This window comes from Salvelinus fontinalis, chromosome 3 (assembly GCF_029448725.1).
Source record: "Salvelinus fontinalis isolate EN_2023a chromosome 3, ASM2944872v1, whole genome shotgun sequence".
Classification (NCBI taxonomy): domain Eukaryota; kingdom Metazoa; phylum Chordata; class Actinopteri; order Salmoniformes; family Salmonidae; genus Salvelinus; species Salvelinus fontinalis.
In genome coordinates this window covers 30,818,933-30,845,723 of record NC_074667.1, presented here as the reverse complement: position 1 = coordinate 30,845,723, position 26,791 = coordinate 30,818,933, and the positions used below count along the sequence as shown (strand labels likewise).

The window sequence follows — 26,791 nt, the reverse complement described above, 5'->3', positions numbered from 1 at the left end:
CTTTTTGAAGAAAAGAGGAGGCGGCAGGAGTTATGGGGTTAATAAAGAAAGAAAGTAATTGAGAGAGTGAATAGAAATAAATAGAGAGAGAGAGAGAGAGAGAGAGAGAGAGAGAGAGAGACGCAGTAGAGATACTACATGCAAAGAGATGGATTGAATATAATAGCATTAGGAGGGAAAATAATGTTAAATAAAACAAAACTGAATCATCAGACACTCCAAAACTAACAGAAATACAACATTTAAAACCAAAACATCCACAGCTCAAAAGACATGGAACAGTCAAACGTGGTAGTGCTGGGTAAGGCCAGGTTAGAGCCAGCTATACAATCACGCATGAGAAATAGTGGGGAGGAGGGGCTGTACTCTTTAACAGTGTGGAAACACAGAGAGAGACAGGGACAGTCAGTGTTGACCTTAAAGATGGAATTAAACACACTTCACAGTAGTACAACACACCTTGCAAACACAAAATACACACCACTCTAGCACATAACAGCAAACATCACAAACACTCAAGGCCAACACACACACAGTGACAGCGCAGGAACAGTAGGCTACTGCACAAAGTATTACCTCTCAAGTACACTAATACACAGCCAACACACATACTAAACCACTCCAGCACATTGCCACACGCCTTTCAAACATACAAAGCCAACACACACACACACACACACACACACACACACACACACACACACACACACACACACACACACACACACACACACACACACACACACACACACACACACACACACACACACACACACACACACACCTGTGCACCACAATAGTGTACAGTTTATACATTTCAGGGGTATGAAGCAAACACACGTCACTGTAGTACACCTCACGAAAATGGTGGACACATTATTTCTAATGTACCACATAAGGATTATGTGCTTGTAAGACAGTGCTCTCCTATCAATGGCTTTTGCTTTGCAAGACTGCTTCAAAACGTGAACGTGCATTTTAAAATACTATATATTATTCAGTATTACTTAGATAAAACGGGAAAGTTGGTTATTACGTATCCTAGTGTTGGAGTTTATTAGATGACCTGTACATCATTTCTTTATCTTTCTTTACCCAGAGAGCACTGCTTTCGATAATCCTGCCCGATGGTGCTTGCTTGGACTCTTTGCTTGTAAACAAAAGTGATCCAACCAATCCACAAAGGTCCAAAAGCACTGTGGCAATGCACACCAGAATACAGTGGGCAGGAGCAGAGGTTCAGAGAACAGAGAAGAAGAGATAGAGAGACGAGGAGAAAAGCCGATAGAGGAAGATAATAAAACACAAGCCTCTTCTGTTCCAGGCTGTGGTAGGCATACACACAGCGCCTGGTCTTAAAATGTGACATATAATATCCCTTTCCTGTCACAATTGTTTTGCCACATTCTGGAAAGCTCCCTCCCTATTGGTCAGGAGACGGCATCTTACTTACATCAAATAACCTTTCTATATACACCTCCTCATTGACCTTATCTCGTAGAATGTCCTGAGAATGGCGGACACAGGTGACATAACCGTCGGCAACGTCCATCCCAGGCTTCTGCAAACACACCAGAAACGTAGACATTGTACATCTGTAATTTATATCCGATTTAGATTAGATTGAGTTTATTAGTCACATGCACAGGGATGCAGATTGTAAACATTTATTGAAAATATATGACAAATATAAATACAAATATAGAAAACTCGATTCAATTAAATAAGGATGTAATGTACTTTATACAAAGACATAGAGTCAGGGTGGGAGGGGCAGTGGTAAGGGGTTATGTGGGAAGAATGTATCAGCTATGCACAGTACAGTTAAATCACCCCAAACACATGAGAATGTATTTTGATCTGAATTAAGGAAACGATAAGTACTTCCTTTCAGACCACATAGCTTTTTAACTGGTTTGACATTTTACAGAGATCGACTGGGACCGGGGCACACTTACAGGGACGTCCACGTACTTTGAGGCAGCTTTCACCTGAAATTGCAGGCAGATTGTGACAAGAAAACATGAGAATTCCATAATTTGCCGTCACCAATATACCTAGAATATTTCACGCAAACATTGTACCATCTGGTATGATATTGGAGGCGATATAGTAGAGAAGCCTTGTCTTACCGTGAATGACATGAAAGATGAGAATAGAGTGCCTTCATCGTATCGGGAGATCTTGGCCAACAGACCCTCCAGAATAACCACAAACTGAGAAGTGGGACACACAAACAACAATAAACAAACAAACGAATAATAACAACATTTATCCCAGACTACAAATCACCTTGGTCTACTTTTCTAGTGCCACAAAGCACTATGAGGCCAACCACAATACGAGTTAGGTATCATTGGGGAGGACAAGAAGAAAAATGAACACCTTTGCCACCATGAGTTGGATCATGTCCTTTACACTCTCCTCAATCAGCTCATCTATCTGGGTGTGGTACTGTTTCTGAAAGAGGAATACAACACACATTTCATCTATTTGGGTGGTACAGTTTTAGTAGGTGACCCCTTCTGGGAATTGAACTCACAACCTTTGCATTGGTAGTGGCCACATTCTTACCTCCTGGCCCATCTCCATGGCACACAGCTTGGAAGACTGGTCCTTCGCATCCACCATCACATTGAACATGGTGCATATTGCTGCGGAGATGCGGAAGTCTGTACCCCTGCTGCTCTTTGCCAGCTTGGACTCAAATGCCATCCTAGTGCTGCAATACACGTCAGGGAACATTTCTATGTAATGTATGGCATTTAGTTTGAGGCAGAGGCTCATGTCCAGCCACATGATAGAGAGACACACACACCAACACTGGCAGTACACAACACCACACACCAGTGTTCATTTTGGCAGCTATTTTAGTTTTAGTCACATTTGAGTAATTTCATCCTTCGTTAGTTTTAGTTATTATCAGTCGACTAAAACTCATGACAATTTTAGTCTTGTTTTAGTCACAGCTATTTTAGTCTTCTAATAGTCAGTGCAGTTTTTTTCTATTAAAACCTGTTGAGGATGGGGGCGCTGTTGAGACTATTTATGCTAATTGGGTAATTTTTGAAACGGCTTCCCACAAAATCCTTGATCGTACAATATGCATATTATTATTATTATTGGATAGAAAACAGTCTATAGTTTCTATAGGAGTTGAAATTTTGTCTCTAAGTGGAACAGAGCCCATTCTACAGCAATTTCCCTGACATGGAGTCAGATTTCAGAAATGTTGGCCACTGTTCTGAAGTCAGTTAAAAGGGCACTGTTATTGCTATGACTATACGGACACTTCTTACGTCTTCCCCTGGATGCCTTTACGTGATGACGATTCCAATGGGGTCGATTGCGCGTTCACAGGCCCTATAAATTAAAAAACCCTGTAGCTAGCAAGTCTTTTCTTGGTGCGTAACGCGCGTGGAGGACTCCGACCCGCTCCTGTTCCAAGCGTTAGTTTAGCCTGTTATATTTCTCCGGTCATCTTTTCACTCGTTATAGGAGTTAAAAACATCATAAGGTAGTTAATTTAAAGCGTTTTATAGCAATTTATATCCGTTTAGTGCGATTTTGGGACATTTATTTTTGAAACGATGTGAATAGCTGGGCACGCTTTTCAGTTCATCCCGAACGCAGTTGGCATTTCCACATGGCAAGAGGACAGCTTTCCACCAAAAGACGATTACTCCCAAGAAAGGATCCTTTGCCCAAGATACTGATGGAAGAACAGCTCAAGGTAGGACATTTTTATTATGATAAATCGTGTTTCTGTCGAAACATTTTAGTGGCTTAGGACGCCATGTTTTTTGACGTAGCTTCGCTTGGCGCAAACTGTATTGAAAAGTAAGGATAAATTAAAAAATGTAATTCCGCAATTGTATTAAGAATTAAATTGTCTATCAATCCCTGTCCACCCTATATTTTTTAGTCACGTTTATGAGTATTTATGTATAAGAGTAGATCACTGTCTAAGTGGCGCAAGGAAATTTTCTGACCAGCTGAGCTACATTTCACATTGTCTAACCATGATTTTGGTGGCTAAATATAAACGTTTTCGATCAAACTCTATATGGATTGTGTAATATGATGTTACAGGAGTGTCATCTGAAGAATTCTGAGAAGGTTAGTGAAAAAATTAATATATTTTTGGCGATGTTGACGTTATCGCTCACTTTGGCTAGAATCAATGCTGGGCTGCTATGTGCTATGTGCTATGCTAATATAACGATTTATTGTGTTTTCGCTGTAAGACACTTAGAAAATCTGAAATATTGTCTGTATTCACAGGATCTGTGTCTTTCGATTCGTGTATGCTGTGTATTTTTACGAAATGTTTGATGATTAGTAAGTAGGTAAACACGTTGCTCTAAGTAGTTTTTCTATTCCATTTGTGACGGTGGGTGCAATTGTAACCTATGCCATCTACCTGAAATATGCACTTTTTTCTAACAAAACCTATCCCATACCATAAATATGTTATCAGACTGTCATCTGATGAGTTTTTTTGTTGGTTAGGGGCTATAAATATCTTAGTTTAGCCGAATTGGTGATGGCTACTGGTGTTGGTGGACAAATAAAAGATGGTGGATTATGCTAATGTGTTTTTAGGTAATAGATGTACATCTTTACATATTGTGTCTTCCCTGTAAAACATTTTAAAAATCGGACATGTTGACTGGATTCACAAGATCTGTGTCTTTCATTAGCTGTATTGGACTTTAATGTGTGAAAGTTAAATATTTTAAAAAAATATTTTTTTTGAATTTCGCGGCACTGGTTTTTCAGTGGGGGGGAGGGGGTGTGCCGCTAGCGGCACGCTGATCCTAGACAGGTTAAATAATGAATATTTAGGCTAAGTCTGACTTCATCATGTTCACGTTTAGATAACCTTTTCCGACTAGGCTTGTATACCTTAGCTGGCTACCTTGATATTGTGGCAGATTGTAACCCATGACAGCTACAGGTTAAACAATTTACAGCTTTGATTTCCTCCCCATCATAACCGTCAAAGGTGGTAAATAACAGTGGTTTTCTTGAAAAGGGGAGAATTTGAGCTTTCCTAAATTGCCAGTAGTATTACTGTACTCCCAATAGTCAACAAATAGCATTCATTTTCCCCCATAGGAAAAAAGCAACCACGACTCGCATTTGCTGACCGTGGCGCAAGATTTGTCAACACAGATGAATACATAACAGCGCGCATGTTATTTATTCAAAGCAACAATAGCCTACGTGAAAGTAAGAGAGAGTAAACATTGTTAACCCCCTTTTTTTGATCTTGTCTCATCGCTGCAACTCCCAACGGGCTCGGGAGAGGTGAAGGTCGAGCCATGCGTCCTCCGAAACATGACACGCTTCATAACACCCCATCCGCTTAACCCGGAAACATGTATCAGAGGAAACACCATTCAACTGATGACCGAAGTCAGCCTGCAGGAGCCCGGACCACCACAAGGAGTCACTAAAGCGTGATGAGCCAAGTAAAGCCCCCCAGCCAAACCCTCCCCTAACACAGACAGCGCTGGGCCAATTGTGTGCCACCCTATGGGACTCCCAGTCACAGCCAGTTGTGACACAGCCTGGTATCGAATCCGGGTCTGTAGTGACACCTCAAGCACGGCAATGCCTTAGACCACTGCGCCACTCGGGAGTTGAGGTTAGTGACAAGTCAAGTGTCCTGGCTTCGCATCAGTTCAAAAGATTGATAAGTGACTGATGTGACCGTCTGGGAGCTGTGTGGATGAGAGCATGGCAGATCAGCTCAATCAGACCACGCAACTGAAAGATGTGAATTGTTTCAATGAGAGGATTGCATTAAATATTCTGCATGCATGCTTATGATTGGACAAAACAGATGAAAAGAAGCCTCATGTCAAATAAACATTTCCATTAGTCTCACTTGGAAGTCTCGTCTCGTCACATTTTCGTTGACTAAAATGAAAAGTAATTTGCAATAGTAATAGTTTTTTTCCCCAGGGCATCAAGTCTTGTTATCGTCATAGTTTTAGTCTGGAAAAATAGGTCGTTGACAAGTATTTCTCGTCATAGTTATTGTTGACAAAATGAACACACACACTGACCCCCACACACACCAATACCGACACAACACACAGGTAATAACACACCCAGACATACAGTACACATACACACACACACACAACACACACACACACACCGTTTGACGCAATTCTCAATCATGTCGCTGGACATGAGCTTCATGCGGTTCTCCAGGTGTTTGGCGAACTCCTCCTCGGGCCAGTGTAGGTCCCTGATGAAGGTCTGCAGGGCCTCCAGCTTCCAAAACAGGTCCTCCGACGTCCCAGAGCCATTGCTGCACACCCACGGTACACCCAAACACACACAGGTCAGAAACCAAAGGTCACAGAAGATAGAGGGGTCAGGGGGGTGTAGAGGAGGATGCTGGTCATCCACATCTCAACACTGGAGTCAAAGGTCCTTTATTCTGACCACACACCGGCCGACTGTTTCAGAGTCATTTCCCTCATATTAACTTCACTTATATATAACATGTCATCACTTTAGACAGAGCCAGTGTGTGGGGAAAATAAGAGGACAGGGGTGAAAATAACATTCCCATAACCATGCTGTAGCACTAGGTTATTAATAACCTTTTAGGTGTGGAGTGGGTTCATGCAGGATAGTCACTGCAGATATCGCACACACTGACTTGTGTCTGTAATACAACAAAGGGGAGTGGAGAGGTGAGGGAGGGCGTGTCCTGAAACATGGCTATCATTGTGTGTTCAAAAGTAGGTTTAATTTATCTCTATTGAACTTGGATTTGTTTGGAGTATACGTGATCAATCACAGAAAGTAAAACTCCAAAAGAGCAGCCCACTCTCTCACCCCCCACGTCCCCGGGCTGGTGGTACTGGGTGGGTATCCTACAGTACAGTAGCTATTAAACACACCATGCAGTCCTGTCTGAAGGTGCTGCCATCCTGGGTAGAGCTGACTGGGATAGGGGGATGCAGGAAAAGAAGGAGGAGAAGAGGAAAGGAGGACAGGAGAGGGGGCAGATCTCTACTGCGCTGGATGCCAGCTGCACTGAAGTGGTGGTTGCTTCAGAGCATTGAGCGAACAATCCACCGACCCAGTTACCACCGGGAAGAATCTCTACCCACTTACCCACCCCAACCATAGAAATAAAACCACTAGAACAGAAATACTCATTGACTAGAATGGGGATGTCCATTCTTGTGATTCAATTTCTATGATCCCACCCTTTGACCACCTGACCCCGCCCACCCAGTCCCACTGGCCACAGAGTCATGTGAGCCAGGACCAGCAGTATTCATACAGGGTGCTGATGCGATGTTCAACTGTACCTTCCATAAGCAATCACTGGTACAGTCAACTTTCATGAGCACTACGGACTAACCACTGCATTCTTTACAGCTAGTGAAAACTGTAGGAGAGAGGCGGAGAGATACACATTGGACAGAAAATTCCAGATGATCATAATGTCCACTGCTACAATAAATTTCAGTGCAACAAGCCCAAAAACGTCCAGTGAAACATGGTTTGGATCTGTATCTCTATACCTCACAGCTCAACTGCATGCATGTTGAGAGGAAATGAGAGCTTGTCAAATAGCCACTCATTTCAAGAACAAACAAGTCTAAACTTTAAACAAGCCCAAACTACTGTTCGTAACCCCTTTGCTGTGCTCTTGGCATGAACATGATAGGACTGTTTACACCAGATTGTATTTGAGGAACGGAATGGTATCCGTAATGTGTCTGTAATGTGTGTGGTGTGCACTCGCCTATGTAGTTGAGGGACAAAAAAGCTATCTTCCCTCACATAATGCCTAAGCAGGTCATTGGCAAAGACATTTCGAAATCGAAATCGATATTTTCATTTGGCCTTCTATTGTCAATGACCTGCGACAAGGGGACCCCAAAGGGACATCTTCATACCAAGGCAACACGTTGCTGATGCACATCAATCTAAGGTGAACTAGTTGAATACACACTCAGGGTCATAGATAGCAGCCATCCATGACGGGGTGGAAAAACTAGGCATTGTCGGAAGGTTAACTGATAGTCCTGCTACTGGCGGCAGATTTGGTACTTTGGGAATTTGGAGGTTGACATTTGGTATTTGGAGATTCACATTGGGCAGATTACTTGTCAAACTCCTGCAGAAGAGACAGACAAAAAGAACAAAATAAATCCAGAACAGTGGTAATGTAGATGCTGCTGCACTTCAAAGCCATGTGAAACTGTGCAAGTAAAAGTAATCAAATTCAGAACGCAAGAGGAAACGTCACACAAAGAAACGGATCATCTTCAGACATAATATGTAAAAGTAGCACATAGACAAGAGCAACAGCTAGAGAAGCAGTTGTTTTCTGAAGCACATACAAAAAGAGGACCTACTACATTCAGAATAAGCGGTGGATTGTGTGCATATATATATATCAAAGGAGCAGTAAGGCAAAACAGCAAAGTTATCCAAAAGACCTATTGTCTATAAATATGTATTTTCCTTTGAGGTTTAGAGCTTTGTAAAGAGCTTTATTTAAAAGAAAGCAACGCAAATGTAAATGGCATGACAAATCAATAAGTATTGGTTATAAAGTGAAAAAGAGCAAATTAGCAACACAAAATACACTGGAGAGCTTCTGTCCCTAGTGACATTTCAAAGCACACACTATGAGGGTTAGTCCACAAAACAAAAGGATGGAAATATTGGAGATTGACTTCAACTAAACTACATGCGACCTAGTCTGGGATGAGGGTCCCGAATGTGGCACAGTATTGCCTGTTGCACATTTGCAAGTTTACCGCACAATATCCGCTAAAGCCTGAAGCTCCTAATCATAAAACAAATATATTTTTTTAATAATACCGTATGAGTCATTGCTACCATCATATTCAGGTTTAATTTGTTTCTGGAGTTCGAAAAACTAATTTCCGAGATCTATGTCTCCTACTAAACGTTTTATGAATGCCTTTGGGGATAGGTTTTCCTTATCAGAAAATAAACTCCTTATCTATTACTCTCCTCAAACTGCTCTGGCTGAGGAGTGTGCTGAGGCGGTCAATAAGGAGTGAACAACATGACTGCTCTCCTAAATACAGTAGTCTTGTAGGAGTGTCTCTCTCCTGGCCTCTCCTAGACCAGACAGTTAGTGTGAGGAAGGACGGCCCCTTACTTTACAGGCACCCAGGACTCTCCCTCAAAGCCCCTGGTGATAGACTGAGCGATGGAGGACTCCATCAGGTCCACATATCTAACCACCAGGGGAGCATAGAGGTCCTGCAGGTGTTTGTGGAATTTCCCATTGCACAGGTGATCTAGAAGCAGAAGAAGAGAGAGAATAGAGAGATTATAACTACTTATATATTGTTATATAGTTAGATTGTTATTATAGCTATAAACACGACAGAGGGGCAGTGATCAAGGCAGAAGAGAGAGAGCGAGAATACCGTATTGATATTATAGCGTAAACTTCTCAGAGGCGCAGGACCAAGCCTGTGTGTGTGCCACAGTACAATGTGTGTTTTATTGTTTTACTATACTCGGCCTTGTCTCAGGATGGTAAGTTTGTGGTTGAAGATATCCCTCTAGTGGTGTGGGGGCTTTGGCAAAGTGGGTGGGGTTATATCCTACCTGTTTGGCCCTGTCCGGGGGTATCGTCGGACGGGGCCACAGTGTCTCCCGACCTCTCATCTCAGTCTCCAGTATTTATGCTGCAATAGTTTATGTGTCGGGGGGCTAGGGTCAGTCTGTTATATCTGGAGTATTTCTCCTGTCTTATCCGGTGTTCTGTGTGAATTTAAGTATGATCTCTCTAATTCTCTTTCTTTCTTTCTTTCTTTCTTTCTTTCTTTCTTTCTTTCTCTGAGGACCTGAGCCCTGGGACCTAGGACCATGCCTCAGGACTACCTGGCCTGATGACTCCTTGCTGTTCCCAGCCCACCTGGTCGTGCTGCTGCTGCAGTTTCAACTGTTCTGCCTGTGGCTATGGAACCCTGACCTGTTCACCTGACGTGCTACCTGTCCCAGACCTGCTGTTTCAGCTCTCTAGAGACAGCTGGAGCGGTAGAGATACTCTGAATGATCGGCTATGAAAAGCCAACTGACATTTACTCCTGAGGTGCTGACCTGGTGCACCCTCTACAACCACTGTGATTATTATTATTTGACCCTGCTGGTCATCTATGAACATTTGAACATCTTGGCCTGTTCTGTTATAATCTCCACCTGGCACAGCCAGAAGAGGACTGGCCACCCCTCATAGCCTGGTTCCTTTCTAGGTTTCTTTCTAGGTTCTGGCCTTCTAGGGAGCTTTTCCTAGCCACCGTGCTTCTACGCCTGCATTGCTTGCTGTTTGGGATTTTAGGCTGGGTTTCTGTACAGCACTTTGTGACATCAGCTGAAGGAAGAAGGGCTTTATAAATACATTTGATTGATTGAATCTTGATTGGAATCTTGATTGATTGGTCTGAATGGAAGAGTGGCCAACACATGGGCGGCAGTGGTTAGCGCATTGCGCTAGTAACCGAAAGGTTGCTGGATCGAATCCCCGAGCTGACAAGGTAAAAATCTGTCATTCTGCCCATGAGCAAGGCAGTTTTAATCCACTGTTCCCTGAGCTCCCAAAGACATGGATGTTGATTAAGGCAGTCCCTCGCACCTCTCTGATTCAGAGGGGTTGGTTTAAATGCAGAAGACACATTTCAGTTGTACAACTGATTAGGTATCCCCCTTCCCTATCCTAGGTCTATCTATGTTTCCTGGGGGGGAATAAAAAAAAGCTAGAACCACTTTTAGCTATCTACGGTGGGTAAAAACGTTTGAATGGGTGGTTAAGCCCTTTCACATTCCAAGTCCAACTTGTTCCTTAACGTTTATTGGATGGAGAAGGCTATTGGTGTATATAGAAGAGAAATATGAAACATACAGTCAGTGCGGAGGAAGTCGTTGAGCAGCTGGAAGAGAGGGAAGCTGTCCCAGCTCTCAGGAGACTGGATCTCCAGAGCAGCGTCCATGTCCACGGCGTACATGGCCAGGAAGGTCTCAGCGTGCTCCGTCATCAGGTCAGACCACCAGGCAAAGGCCTAGACACACACAGATACCACGGACAGGACAGGGACAGAACCAAGGAGGGGGTGAACGGTGAACACAAGCCCCAGTCAGGGTGTGAGGATGTGGGGTAGAGCAGGCAGGACAGAGAGGGAGCAGAGCAGACTTGGGAGGATAACACATACTGGATGGAGCTAATCAGAGCTCTAACAAACCCACGCCGGCATAGCACTGTGGACTGATATATCATGTGTAGGTAGGTGGACCATTAAATGTAGTGATTATATGCAGTTAAATATAGTAATGGATGTCTGTAGCCTTGCAAACCCATGTGTTCTCCAAGAATGAGTAGAACCAACCCACAGCTCTTTCTGGTGAAGACTAAAGGGGTTGGGGCTAATTGAAACCTTAGATAGCCTCCCACCAATGTGAGAACAAGTTTACAATACATTTATACACAAAGCCGGTAATAGCACAATAATATCATAAAGCTGATCCATTCTGTTCTATTCATTGATCATTGATCAGATATCTCTAGATTGAAGGAGGGTCACAGCCGGGGGGGGGGGGGGGGTGCCTTTTCTCATGCAGACTGAGGTGGAAAACTCCCTACATGCTCACCAGGACCAAGAAGGACCTCGGGTTTCCACCATTCACATCATTGCCATACCAACAGAACACTCCTCATTAGATGTGAATGTGACACAGGTCATGTCCATGCACTGCTCTCAGCCATATAATAGGAAGTAGGCACACGAACCGCAGACTGCAGCACATAGCTTCTCTACTTGCTACAGGGTTTACAGAGGGACAATTTCTGGACAAACCAGTGTTCTTGATATGGTTTTCCCAGATATTTTGGGACTACTAGTTAGTGTAAACAATGGTACTTAGTAGGCCAGAAAGAGGTATTTTTCTATGTCTATTTCCATTGACCTTTCTGCTTCTATCGATTTTGCTGCTGTGCTTGCAGTCTGGGCTTGGGTTATCTGCTCATCGTTGGAAAAACTTGACAGGACGAATAATCATTCCTGTTATGCTGCATGCTTTTATTCCATATCGAATCGATACCCCTGTAAAAACATCTGCAATAGAGGGACTATAGCTAGCACAGCGCAGGGGGACGGCACTGCAGTCAAGTCCTCACTTACCTGTCTGACCACTTACATGCCCGACTACATGCCCGACTATTTACAATGCTATAAATTATTGGTGCTACAGTACAGGCAGAAGACCAAGCTGTGCTCCATCATCATCATCATCATCATCATCATCATACACAGGGCAGGGGAGAGTGTGGACTCAGGGAGAGGAGTTGGTGGGGATGGGGGGGGTGGGGGGGGGGGGGGTGGACAGGTAAACTGGATGCTCCATCCTATGTTTGGGGAAGGGAACACAGGCAAGGCCCAGGCCTCTACAGCATGCCCAAGCTCGGTGCTCCGTCTCAGCCAGAGAAGTTACAGGCTCCAGTGCTGCAGCAGGCACCATCATTCACAACAGTCCCAATACAACAAGCCCAAAAGAGCAGTCCTGGACTGTACCAACACGTCAGAGAAATGGGGGCAGGGCATCTACTGGACATGCACAAACCATTAGAGGGTTAGAGGGGGGAGGGGTGTTCTCATTCAACTTCACCACATACCTCTTTGCCCTGCAGGGAGCGAACATCACCGATCATACAGACAGTGAAAACACAGGGAGGATAGTCACATTAATGTATCTACAGCATCAAGCATTTCTTTACAGGATTACTGAGTGGAGGAACAATTCTTAGACGGAAAAAGGGAAAGCAGAGAGATGGAAGAGGAGAAGCCGGAAGGAGGAGGAATGTTCTAAATGTTCAAAGAGAGTGAACCGCGATTTGAAACCCGAACTTAAAGCTGGATGGTTGGAAGGAGAGGATAGACACATTTATGTTCATGGTGGAGTTTGGGATTCAATCCAACCCTAAAAGAACCACAAAGAGTATACGGTGGCATATCTCACTTCAACATGCTGCTAGAGAGAAGAAGACTAGTCGCTATGGCCCCATGGACATGCTCTATGATCAAAGTGATGCTGTGCAGCCTATAGTATGGCGGTGCGTCACAGTCAGCATGTCAGCTGATGTTTCTGAACCAACACACAACAGCCACCCATCCCTCTCTAGTGGACTTCCCTCAGCCTTATAACACTAAGGGCAGCCTCTGTGCAGGCCAACATGCGATAAATAGGGAGAGGAGGTTTGTGATGGGTCTGAGGAGAAAGAGAAATAAGTATACTGTACCGATTGATCTCCAGAACTTGTGACTGCAGCCTGTCAAGCATATGTCAGAGAGATAGAATACATCTGCTTATCTGCATTCATCTTATCGATCCCATAGGATCACCTGTAGATCTTCTACACATGTTCATCATGCTTTTACATTCATTTGTTATACTTTTAGGCAAATACAGAGGAAAAGGGAAACCTATTTAGCGATGTTTCTATTTCATGTTCCAGCTTCTCAGCTAAAGTAACACTGAATGAGCATGCTTCACCTACTGTACAGTATGACTAGGAGCAGCTAGCCTACATTAGAGCTACCTGTAATGTTCTGTACTCTACTGTACACAATAAGCTGAAATCAAATCAGGCATTACCATCTTTCAAGGTAACCAATGTTTTATGTAGCATTGCACCACTGGGGTTATGAATTTTGAGTCAGGGGAGAAGGGAACGGCACACTTCACCACTCTCCCACTTTAAAATGCCTCCTTTGGTAAAAATAGTGCACTGGTACAATGTTAACATCCATTATTCATCTCCCATTAAGGATTTCTACCTGTGTAATAAATCTTTGATGACATAATTTTTTTTTTTAAGTTACCCATGCACAAAGACAGCGCTATATATGATCAGGTGTCAGGAAGGAATAGACTAGCTCCCTCCTCCATGCCCAGGTGTCGGAGGAGGTAAAGAAGTGAGATAGATAAAGAGAGGGATGAGAGGAGGAGAAGAGGAGGAGTTACCCACTCACCTCCGCATGATGTTCCTGGTTCTGCTGGAGGACCTCTATGACTAGCTCGGCCAGGCGAATAGTGTCCTCCAGTTTTTTGGCGGGCGTGACTAACCGGCCTACGTTCTCTGGAGCAGAAGGATTAGGGGTAAGGAAGGGGGTTAGTTAGGCAGAGAGAGGGGTAGCTAACAGTGCCCATCTGTATGGTTAACCCCAGAAATCGTTGAAACGAAAGACGTATGTGCTTATGCTGTGTCGTATGGTTTCTAAAGCATGCATGCAATATAAACTGGCACTGGGGCATTGTCGGTAGACAGTCAATGTGAGGAGATGTCGGCCAAAACAGTCAGGTAGAATCGACTGACTAAATCTATCCCATGGAGAAACCAAAATCTTTGTTATACTCAACATGCAAAATGCTCCTGTGCTCTTAATGCTTCTGCTGCCTGGGATTATTGATGTTGAGTTTGTAACAAATATGGTTTGTAAGATCTACGGTGTACCTGGACACTGTTTTTTAATATATCATCTGCTGACATAAAATTCGTTAGGACAGTTTAATGTGGTGAAATGAGGTCATCAGAACATTAACGATAATGTGTCAAAATGAGGAAAACATCAGAACATTCAATTGGACGGCTCAAATTAATTTGAAATAATGAGGACATGGAACTGTACATAGAACTGTACAGAGATAATATTGGTAAATTCATCATACCACATGTATCATAAACTCAGCAAAAAAAGAAACGTCCTCTCACTGTCAACTGCGTTGATTGTCAGCAAACTTAACATGTGTAAATATTTTCATGAACATAACAAGATTCAACAACTGAGACATAAACTGAACAAGTTCCACAGACATGTGACTAACATAAATGGAATAATGTGTCCCTGAACAAAGGGGGATCAAAATCAAAAGTAACAGTCAGTATCTGGTGTGGCCACCAGCTGCATTAAGTACTGCAGTGCATCTCCTCCTCATGGACTGCACCAGATTTGCTAGTTCTTGCTGTGAGATGTTACTCCGCTCTTCCACCAAGGCACCCGGCAAATTCCCGGATATTTCTGGGGGGAATGGCCCTTGCCCTCACCCTCCAATCCAACACGTCCCAGACGTGCTCAATGGGATTGAGATCCGGGCTCTTTGCTGGCCATGGCAGCACACTGACATTCCTGTCTTGCAGGACATCACGTATAGAACGAGCAGTATGGCTGGTGGCATTGTCATGCTGGAGGTTTATGTCAGGATGAGCCTGCAGGAAGGGTACCACATGAGGGAGGAGGATGTCTTCCCTGTAACGCACAGTGTTGAGATTGCCTGCAATGAAAACAAGCTCAGTCCGATGATGCTGTGACACACCGCCCCAAACCATGTGCCCATAGGAGACGTTGTTGCCGGTGATGTCTGGTGAGGACCTGCCTTACAACAGGCCTACAAGCCCTCAGTCCAGCCTCTCTCAACCTATTGCGGACAGTCTGAGCACTGATGGAGGGATTGTGCATTCCTGGTGTAACTCAGGCAGTTGTTGATGCCATCCTGTACCTGTCTCGCAGGTGTAATGTTCGGATGTACAGATCCTGTGCAGGTGTTGTTACACGTGGTCTGCCACTGTGAGGACGATCAGCTGTCCGTACTGTCTCCCTGTATCTCTGTCTTCGGCTTCTCACAGTACAGACGTTGCAATTTATTGCCTTGGCCACATCTGCAGTCCTCATGCCTCCTTGCAGCATGCCTAAGGCACATTCACACAGATGAGCAGGGACCCTGGGCATCTTTCTTTTGGTGTTTTTCAGAATCAGTAGCATGGCCTCTTTAGTGTCCTAAGTTTTCATAACTGTGACCTTAATTGCCTACCATCTGTAAGCTGTTAGTGTCTTCCACAGGTGCATGTTCATTAATTGTTTATGGGTCATTGAACAAGCATCTTCACATTGAAGATCAGTGAAGTTATTTGGATTTTTACAAATGATCTTTGAAAGACAGGGTCCTGAAAAAGGGACGTTTCTTTTTTTGCTGAGGTTATATGTCTACATTTTGAAAAGTTAAGTTCGATTGTGCCTATTTATTCTCATCATTTTTTTTGTCATGTCATACACTATGGTTTGTTGGGTGATTATGTACTAACTGTTCTACTATGTAGCCAACTAGCCATGCATTCTAAAAGGACCCGGAACCCCACAGCATAGTTAAAAGGGGGTCATGCAGTGCCAGGGGAATGGCAGAAGACTCCTTGCAGAGCCTTTATGTTGGTCCTTAGAAGTATAATGAGCAGAATGATAATGTAGTGATTGTCATTGTCAAATGTATCATACTTCATCCATATCCAATGTGTTCAATTGTTTTGAAATATGTCATGTTATCAGAGAATGGACTCATCTATTTGCATACAATCTTCCAGATTCTATGTTCTGTGACAATGAAATTATAATGCAACATTTTCCTCAGTGTGTATTTGAATACTGATAGCCAGATATGTTGAGGTAAACTCATATTGCATTATTTCTCTCAACACATTGGAGATGCTACCTTTTAATGTGTATTTGTGAGAGATTGTTTTTCTTGATCAGTTGCAGATTTATTTACCTTTATTCAATGTATCATATCAGGAAAAACGATGGAAAATAATTTCATGAATTGAAACACGCACCTCTGTATTCAATTCATGAATGGAATTGAAATACATTTTCCTGAAAATGACTGTTATAAAGTAACACAATCTCTGCACAAAGAATAGTTTGCTAAATGTTGGCATGCCAAGAAAAGAGGGGGAATTTGAAAGGTTTTATGTGTGTGTTAAAATGTGTATGTGGTTACATAAATATGTATATATAAATATGTATATATATATATAAATATGTATATATATATATATATATGTGTATGTATGTATGTATGTATGTATGTATGTATGTATGTATATATATATATATATATATATATATATAGTGCCTTCGGAAAACATTCAGACCCCTTGACTTTTTCCAAATGTTGTTAATGTTACAGCCTCATTCTAAAATGGATTAAATACAAAAAGAATCCTCAGCAGTCTACCCACAATACCCCATAATGACAAAGTGAAAACAGGTTTTGAGAAATTATTGCAAATGTATTAAAAATGAAAAACAGAAATACCTTATTTACATACATATTCAGACCCTTTGCTATGAGACTCAAAACTGAGCTCAGGTGCATCCAGTTTCCATTGATCACCTTTGAGGTTTTTCTACAACTTGATTGGAGTCCAGCTGTGGTAAATTAAATTGATTGGACATCATTTGGAAAGGTACATAGCAATCTATAAAAGGTCCCACAGTTGACAGTGCATGTTACAGCAAAAAACCAAACCATGAGGTCAAAGGAATTGTCCGTAGAGCTCAGAGACAGGATTGTGCCGAGGCACAGATCTGGGGAAGTGTACCAAAACATTTCTGTAGCATTGAAGGTCCCCAAGAACACAGTGCCCTCCATCATTCTTAAATGGAAGAAGTTTGGATCCACCAAGGCTCTTCCTAGAGCTGGCCGCCCGTCCAAACGGAGTAATCAGGGAGAAGGGCCTATGGTCACTCTGAAAGAACTCAGAGATCCTCTGTTGAGATGGGAGAACCTTCCTGAAGGACAACCATCTCTGCAGCACTCCACCAATCAAGCCTTTATGGTAGAATGGCCAGACGTAAGCCACTCATCAGTAAAAGGCACATGACAGCCCATTTGGAGTTTGCCAAAAGGCACCTAAAGACTCCCAGACCATGAGAAACAAGATTCTCTGTTCTGATGAAACCAGGATTGAACTCTTCGACCTAATTGTCAAGCGTCATGTCTGGAGGAAACCTGGCACCATCTCTACGGTGAAGCATGGTGATGGCAGCATCATGCTGCGGGGATGTTTTTCAGGGGTCAGGATCGAGGGAAAGATGAACGGAGTTAAGTACAGAGAGATCCTTGATGAAAACCTGCTCAAGAGTGCTCAGGACCTCAGACTGGGGCAAAGGTTCACCTTCCAAGAGGACCAAAACCCTAAGCACACAGCCAAGACAATACAGGAGTGGCTTGAGGACAAGTCTCTGAATGTCCTTGAGTGGCCCAGCCAGAGCCCGGACTTGAACCCGATCAGCAACGCTCCCCATCCAACCTGACAGGGCTTGAGAGGATCTGCAGAGAAGAATGGGAGAAACTTCCCAAGTACAGGTGTGTGTTACGTTCCCCAGTTTCTATGTTCTGTTTTGTATTTGAGTGTGTGTTTCAGGAGGTGGCTTCCTGAAGTACTCCCCAACCAGCTGATTGGTCAACCCCAGGCTAATTGGTGATTGGAGCTGACCCCGCCCCCTCGTCAAGAAGCAGCTGACACTAATCACCATTGCCACCTGAAGATAAAAGCCAGTGTTCTGCCCCAAGAGAAGAGAAGAGAGGAGAGAGATGAGATAAGGAGTAGAGATTTGGAGATTGAGAGAGAAATTAGATTGTGATATAGTGTTGGTTGTGTATCAGAAAGTGTGGTATGTACTGTTGTTGTTGGTAGCAGTTTTTCTATGTCCTGTGTTTGTGAAATCGTTAATAATTACTCTGTTTCGTTTGTTCCCAGGGGGGGAAGGAGAAGGCACTTTGGGAGTGCTTAGGCAAGAGGCCCGCGGGCATACATATACCCGTAGTATATTTACTGTCTAGGCACACTAGGTAAGACCTGGGCGGACCACCCCCTGTATTTTGGTTAGGGCACCAGACGGTGCTAAGTTAGGTAAGTTAAGTGGGTAGGCAGGTTAGATAGGAGAGGGGGAACTTTGATATTTACTTTCTTTGCTTTGGTTCCGTCCAGCCCCTTTTCCCCATATTACCGTGTAAGAAAATAAATCCAAGTAAACGGTAAAATCTGCTTTTGTGTCATCCTTACTCGCACCTACAGTCCATACCTCTTGCACTTCAGAGAGTTGAGTTGTAGCAGGGAGTTGCGTTCCCTCTTCTCAGAGGCGTGCGTAACAGTGTGCCAAGCATGTAGCATCATACCCAAGAAGACTCAAAGCTGTAGTCGCTGTCAAAGGTGCTTCAACAAAGATTTTTTTTAAATTTGCACAAATTTCAGAAAACCTGTTTTACTATGTCATTATGGGGTATTGTGTGTTGATTGATGACAAGAAAACACAAAGGCTGTAACATAACAAAATGTGAAGTCAGGTGGTCTGAATACCTTCCGAGGGGAATATATATATATATTTACAGTTGAAGTCGGAAGTTTACATACACCTTAGCCAAATACATTTAAACTCAGTTGTTCACAATTCCAGACATTTATTCAGAGTAAAAATTTGCTGTCTTAGGTCAGTTAGGATCACCACTTTATTTTAAGAATATGAAATGTCAGAATAATAGTAGAGAGAATGATTTATTTAAGCTTTTATTACTTTCATCAAATTCCCAGTGGGTCAGAGGTTTACATACACTCAATTAGTATTTGGTAGCATTGCCTTTAAAATTGTTTAACTTGGGTCAAATGTTTCGGGTCGCCTTCCACAAGCGTCCCACAATAAGTTGGGTGAATTTTGGCCCATTCTTCCTGACAGAGCTGGTGTAACTGAGTCAGGTTAGTAGGCCTCCTTGCTCGCACATGGTTTTCAGTTCCTCCCACACATTTTCGATAAGATTGAGGGTGTTCTTTGGCTTGCAAGCATCCCCCTTTTTCCTCCAAACATAACGATGGTCATTATGGCCAAACAGTTCTATTTTTGTTTCATCAGACCAGAGGACATTTCTCCAAAAAGTACAATCTTTGTCCCCATGTGCAGTTGCAAACTGTAGTCTGGCTTTTTTTATGGCTGTTTTGGAGCAGTGGCTTCGTCCTTGCTGAGCAGCATTTCAGGTTATGTCAATATAGGACTGTGGATATAGATACTTTTGTACCTGTTTCCTCCAGCATCTTCACAAGGTCCTTTCCTGTTGTTCTGGGATTGATTTGCACTTTTTGCAACAAAGTACGTTCATCTCTAGGCGACAGAACGCGTCTCCCTCCTGAGCGGTATAATGGCGGCGTGTCCCATGGTGTTTATGCTTGCGTACTATTGTTTGTACATATGAACGTGGTACCTTCAGGCATTTGGAAATTGCTCCCAGGGATGAACCAGACTTGGTTCTGAGGTCTTGGCTGATATCTTTTGACTTTCCCATGATGTCAAGCAAAGAGGCACTGAGTTTGAAAGTAGGCCTTGAAATACATCCACAGGTACACCTCCAATTGACTCAAATGATGTCAATTAGCCTATCAGAAGCTTCTAAAGCCATGACACAATTTTCTGGAATTTTCCAAGCTGTTTAAAGGCACAGTCAACTTAGTGTTTTAAACTTCTGACCCACTGGAATTGTGATACAGTGAAATAATCTGTCTGTAAACAATTGTTGGAAAAATGACTTGTGTGATGCACAATGTAGATGCCCTAACCGACTTACCAAAACTATAGTTTGTTAACAAGAAATTTGTGGAGTGGTTGAAAAACAAGTTTTAATGACTCCAACCTAAGTGTATGTAAACTTCCGACTTCAACTCTGTGTGTGTGTGTGTGTGTGTGTGTGTGTGTGTGTGTTTAGGGTAGCTGTATATTGGGGCTAAACTAAAAGTCAAACAGGGCTTCACCTGGATCATTTGGATCCGGCTTTTTATCTTTCTCAACTTGAAACAGAGAGAGAGAGAAGGAGAGAAAAGAAAGAGAAAAGAGGAGATATTTAGGATTATAACACACTACGGTTAATATTTTATGTTCCAGAAGAGAGTGACAAGATTTTACACTTTAGTCTGCTCCGTCTGACCCTCGACCTTTCGAGAGAACACCGGGAACTCTGCAGGAGTGTGTTAGGTAGTTGACAGACGTTTCATTGACAAAACTCCACAGACATACACGTAGGTACAGACACGCTGAAACGTTGAGACATTAGCCTGAGGAGAAGTCAAAAGTAAAGAAGCAACAACAACAGGATGTAGTTAACAGTAGCAGACAGACACAGCTTTAGACCGCCGTGACGCAAGACAAACAGCAGCTGCACCAACCAAAGACAGGACACATTGACCGGTGGTGGGTTGAGTTGAGCGGAGTTAAAATACATATTATAGGAACTCTGTGTGTGCGTACACCCAATCCTTTCTGTCCTCCTGGTATCGTAGCTCTGCCTGCAGCTGCTGCTCTGCTCTACTGCCTCCCTCTCTGGGTTTCTCTGTCTCTGGCAGTGACATAGCATCATACCTGTCTGTCCCAGCGCACAGCGTAGCGTGGTGAGCCCACACTCACTGACACATGACCAGACGACTGAAGGAGATAACACAGAGCAAAGTAAAAAATGCATTCAAGTCACATGGGTGGGCATGGGCATATGTCCAACCAAAAGAAAGAAGCTTACAGACCAGACCGACAGATCATTCATGTTGGTCACAGACAGATGGGAGACTGTAGGTCCCTGATAGTAGGACCACTACAGTGCTGTTGCAGTGTCTCCCCAGACAGACCTCCACAGACCAGACTGGCTCTCTCTCTCTCCCCACTCGCTCTCGGCAGACATGAGCGACGGATAAAAAAAAGCACAGAGGAGGAAGGAGCGGACATAGCTGAGAGGAAGGTGGGAGGGGGTGATGTGGTGAAAGAAAGTTGAAAGAGGGAGGGAGGAGAGACAGGGGGAAGATGAGGTAGGTACTCACGGATGGTTAAATCCATCACTTGTGACGCCAAGCAGAAGACAGGGTGCTCAAACATTTCCCTCTTTCTCCCTACAAAAGAGGAGGATTGGGGCATGCAAGAGGCTGGGGTCAGAGGTTAGGGTGATAGGTTGTAGGTCAGAGGAGATGGCAAGGCAGAGAACTGTCCTGGGTTGCGTTCATTAGGGCACACTGTAGCAAAATGTTTTGTAACAGAAAACAGTCCAGGTAGTTCTCCACTGTTTCAGTCTGTTTTCTTTCATTTTGTGGCCTAACGAACACAATCATGGTGAGTATTGACTTGGATTGGGGCTGCGGATGACTGGGTTCAATAACTAGTGTTTTACCACTATTTTCTTAATATTGGACCAACAGCATCACATGGATAGGGAAAATAGGTCTACTTGGTATATCTTCCAGATAGTAAGGGATAAACACCTTAGTATCTTCGAAACCCTGGGTATGTCTTTTTAGTTATTGACTACACGTTTTGGATCAATCTGTTGACATGCATGTCAAAGCAAACACTGCATGTGACTTTGTAGGGAAACCAAAATGGTGTTTTGCAAGTAATAATAGAGTACTGTATATCTAATTGAAGGTGAAATGGTGACATGTCGTGGCTAGTTAATACCTATAAAGACAAACCTTTCCATAATGTATTGTAGTACATGCAGGTAACAGATGCTGGGTTGTCTGTGTCCAATCCGAGCATTCTTTTTCATTGGCTTCAAAACCACTTATCACAGAAATGCGAGGTGATAAATGTGGCGAAGCCAATGAGATGAGAGAGAGGAAGAGGACAGCAGACAGAGGAACAGGGAGAGGAGTGTAATGGTCCGCAGGAAGAACAAGAGGAAAGATAAGGTAAGAGACAGAGAAAGAGAGGGAGAGTAGGACAAGGGTCCCCAGGAAGGGGATGGGCCAAAGTAAGATTTATTTGATAAATCTTAGATTATAGACCCTGGAGTCTAGGGGTGGAGATACAGTCAGAAAGGAATAGTGGGTCAGGAAGGGGAGTTCTGTTCAGGGGAAATCTGCTTCTAGCTACTATGTACACTACATGACCAAAAGTATGTGGACACCTGCTCGTCACACATCTCATTCCAAAATCATGGGCATTAAGATGGAGTTGGTTCTCACATTGCTGCTCTAACAGCCTCCACTCTTCTGGGAAGCCTTTCCATTAGATGTTGGAACATTGCTGCGGGGACTTGCTTCCATTCTGCCACACGAGCATTAGTGAGGTTGGGCGCTGATGTTGGCCGATTAGGCTTGGCTCGCAGTCGGCGTTCCAATTCATCCCAAAGGTGTTCGGTGAGGTTGAGGTCAGGGCTCTGTGCAGAACAGTCATGTTCTTCCACACCGATTTCGACAAACCATTTCTGTTTGAGGCTCGCTTTGTGCACGGGGGTATTGTCATGCTGAAACAGGAAAGGGCCTTCCCCAAACTTTTGCCACAAAGGTGGAATCTCAGGATCGTCAAGAATGTCATTGTATGCTGTAGCGTTAAGATTTTCCTTCACTAGAACTAAGGAGCCTAGCCCTACCTATTAAAAACAGCCCCAGACCATTATTCCTCTTTAAAATTTTACAGTTGGAACTATGCATTGGGGCAGGTAGCGTTCTCCTGGCATCCACCAAACCCAGATTGGTCCGTCGGACTCTCAGATAGTGAAGCGTGATTCATCACTCCAGAGAACGTGTTTCCACTACTCCAGAGTCCAATTGCGGTGAGCTTAACACCACTACAGCCGAGGCTGTGCATTGCGCATGGTTATCTTAGGCTTGTGTGCGGCTGTTCGGCCATGGATACCCATTTAATGAAGCTCCCGACGAACAGTTATGGTGCTGATATTGCTTCCAGAGGCAGTTTGGAACTCGGTAGGGAGTGTTGCAACCGAGGACAGAGGATTTTTACCCGCTACGTGCTTCAGCACTTGGCGGTCCCACTCTGTGAGCTTGTGTGGCCTACCACTTTTTGGCTGAGCCGTTGTTGCTCCTACAGTAGATGTTTTCACATCACAATAATAGCACTTATAGTTGACCGGGGCAGCTCTAGCAGGACAGAAATGTGACGTTCTGACTTGTTGTAAAGGTGGCATCCTATGACGGTGGCGCGTTGAAAGTCACTGAGCTTTTCAGTAAGATCATTCTACTGCCAATGTTTCTCTATGGAGATTGCATGGCGGTGTGCTCGATTTTATACACCTGTCAGCAACGGGTGTGGCTGAAATAGCTGAATTCACTCATTTGAAGGTGTGTCCACACACTTTTGTATATATAGTGTATGTTTACTGCATACTGTAGATATAATATACTGTATATTCCAGATATATACTGTTAAATCACCACATGCCAGGGGCCAGGATACAGCTAAACTCAAGGTACAGTAACATTTGGGCCAGACCGGCAAGTAAACAGGTCTTTAATCCAAAACTTTGGATTTGAATGCATTTTTACTCACAACACCTCTACAAAAAGCCAACTTGACTTACAGTAGAGTAGAGTACAGCTAAAGCAGCCTGCCTGAAACGAAGGGGAGTGTTAATTGGCTGAGTGACAAACAAGTGACGACCAATCTGTCAAATGGAAAAATACTGTATAGGCTGTTTCTCTTGAATTCATGTGCTAAAAAAAAATACGAGCTCTCAGTATGTGTCTTTAGTGCTTCTTTTCTCCAGGTTCATCTGGTCCAGGTTATCTTGAAAAGAATCCCACTGTAGGATGCTAAAAAAGGAATCAAAGTGGTCATGACAAGTCACTTCCAAATGAGAGTAGAATGCTTGACACTTCTGTTCCACATAGAAAACCCCAGAATTACAGAGTACTAAGTACTAAAACAGTTACCATCATCTAAAAGAAAAACAACCCGTTTCAGGTTTTAAAGCAACAGCAACCAAGAATTTACCAACAGAGTTAGTAACTGCTATTGCATATTGAAGGTGTGTCTGTGTATGTAAATCATGGCTAGTTACCTTCGATTTTGGCGTATTCTGTGATTTTAGCGTAGTTGAGCTGTGCAGCCTGCTCCAGACATTTACGGATGACTCCCTTCACTTCCTCTTGTGGGACTGGAGTCACAATGTCCTTCATCAGCACCTGAGGATGAGGAACAGGACAGGACAATTCTTCCTTAGGGTCTTTCCACTGAATTTCAGTTTATTGCAGTTTTGTTTTCATTTTCAATTTCCTTTTTCTAGCTTATATATGAGATTATATGAGCTATGAAACCTGAATCATTCATGAACTGAACATTTTCTGTAAAATGAGAACGAAAAGATTGCAGTCATCAAAATGTACTAACCCTTTCCAGCAAAGACAGCGTGGCCTTCAAGGCTCCCTCTGGACGTCCGAACGGGAAGCAATATCTACACGAGAGAAGCGAGTTGAATCACAATGAAAAATCACTATGGACAACAGAACCGTGGAATAGTATATGATGAGGCCAGCAAGCGATCAATCGATCGATCGATCGCTAGCCTCATCATATACTATTCCATTATTCCATCTATCCATTATTCGATCGGATCGATAGATAGACCAGTAGGCAGCAGCACTCACCTGAAGTTAGTGATCTGGTGTTCCAGGATCACACGCAATTGCTCTTTGATTTCTTCAAAGCGCTCCTTTTCATCCACCTTCACTGTTCCCAGTCCATCAGGCCTTAGGATGACATCATAGCATACAAACACAACATCAGCCCAGCGAATCATGCGGTAGTGGAGCCGCCAGTTGGAGTCCATCAAAAAATGAACAATACAACAATTTGCACATAAACAGTGCCATCTTTTAGTTCTCCATGATTTTACTGCTGCTTGTGTGAGTGAAAGAGAATCATTCTTCAGCATGTTTACCAAATTTAAATGTTCTTTCTTACACAGACCAACATCAAATCAAATTGTATTTGTCACATTCTTCGTAAACAATAGATGTAGACTAACAGTGAAATGCTTACTTCCGGGTCTCTTTTCAACAGTGTAGAATTAAAGTTAAAAAATATAATAAAAATAGAAAGTCACACGACAAATAAATACACAGTGAATAACGAATAACAATGACAGGTACAAATTGCATAGCTATATACAGGGAGTACCAGTACCGAGTCAATGTGCATGGGTACAAGGTAATTGAAGTAGCTATGTACATATAGGTACATTTTATAGTACATCATCTTACCTGATGGGCTCTTGGACGAGCTGAAATGTGGAATCCCTTTTCTTTCTAAACTTCATCTTTTTGCTTCCCCGTTTCGAGCCAGCCCCTGGTTCTGGGCTCTGGGCGCCGCCAGGGGCCCAGGGGCCCTCACAACTCATCAGTGGCCCACAGTAACTGCTGCCCTCTCTGACTTTATAGGGATGCATGGGAGGATGAGCAACATCGACATAATGAGACTGAATAAAGCAACAAAAGACAAGGAGGGAAAAGAAAAAAGGAATACGGTGGAAACCAAGGTAAATATAAGTGATTAATAAAAAAAAAAGTGAACAAAATGATGACATGATATCATAAAATACATGATTAAAATCATAATAAATAATATGCAAAACATTCATGACAAACACAGACGTAACACTGGGAAATCATAAAGCAATGGTGCTCTGCTGCGTTTGATGACTCTGACCCTTTTGTCCTGTTACGATGGCCAGCTTTTCTTTCCTTCTTTCTCTTCTTATTTTATCTGAAGACCTTTGTGTGTGTATTTGAGATACAAAGTTTACCCATCTCTCTTGCGATATGGTGGTGATTTAGCATTGCCAGTGCTACTTTGTGATGAGCACTGACTTGTCCAAAATGTCGCCCTCCGGCCTTGAGGATGTCCTCTTGGTTTAATGATTAAGACTATGGATTGGCAAGCAGGAGGACCGGGTTCAATCGGGTGTAGATTTTACCTGTTACCGTGGACATGGGAGGCGCAGAAAGCGAAGCTGTAGTGAAGCAGGGTGGGGTCGATCATGGCTCCTCTGTCCGCCCTCTCCAGCAGGTCCCCTAGGTAACCCAGGTGTCTGTGACACCCCCGCACGCCGTTCCTGGCACAGTACTCATCCAGGACAAACACCTGGCCCGGGCTGAACCATCCCTACACAT

The 26,791-nt window shown here is 43.4% G+C and overlaps 1 protein-coding gene across 10 annotated transcripts in view; it reads right to left on the bottom strand.

Annotated features, from left to right (window-relative positions):
- Nucleotides 1–26,791, bottom strand: part of LOC129843527 (calcium-dependent secretion activator 1-like) — a 161,261-nt gene that overhangs the window by 4,408 nt on the left and 130,062 nt on the right. For 2 of the 10 annotated variants that reach the window (XM_055912295.1, XM_055912297.1), the window contains 16 exons: nucleotides 26,596–26,783; nucleotides 25,268–25,369; nucleotides 25,011–25,074; nucleotides 24,682–24,805; nucleotides 21,707–21,775; nucleotides 14,055–14,161; nucleotides 13,322–13,351; nucleotides 10,934–11,090; nucleotides 9,182–9,323; nucleotides 7,997–8,161; nucleotides 6,173–6,328; nucleotides 2,575–2,722; nucleotides 2,386–2,460; nucleotides 2,133–2,216; nucleotides 1,959–1,991; nucleotides 1,454–1,561 (listed from right to left, as the gene is read on the bottom strand). In XM_055912295.1, coding sequence (XP_055768270.1) covers nucleotides 1,454–1,561; nucleotides 1,959–1,991; nucleotides 2,133–2,216; nucleotides 2,386–2,460; nucleotides 2,575–2,722; nucleotides 6,173–6,328; nucleotides 7,997–8,161; nucleotides 9,182–9,323; nucleotides 10,934–11,090; nucleotides 13,322–13,351; nucleotides 14,055–14,161; nucleotides 21,707–21,775; nucleotides 24,682–24,805; nucleotides 25,011–25,074; nucleotides 25,268–25,369; nucleotides 26,596–26,783 — 1,752 coding nt within the window. Of the gene's footprint in view, nucleotides 1–1,453; nucleotides 1,562–1,958; nucleotides 1,992–2,132; nucleotides 2,217–2,385; nucleotides 2,461–2,574; nucleotides 2,723–6,172; nucleotides 6,329–7,996; nucleotides 8,162–9,181; nucleotides 9,324–10,933; nucleotides 11,091–13,321; nucleotides 13,352–14,054; nucleotides 14,162–20,653; nucleotides 20,690–21,706; nucleotides 21,776–24,681; nucleotides 24,806–25,010; nucleotides 25,075–25,267; nucleotides 25,370–26,595; nucleotides 26,784–26,791 lie in introns of all 10 variants that reach the window. The other 8 variants (XM_055912298.1, XM_055912300.1, XM_055912303.1 and 5 more) reach the window with 6 other exon arrangements.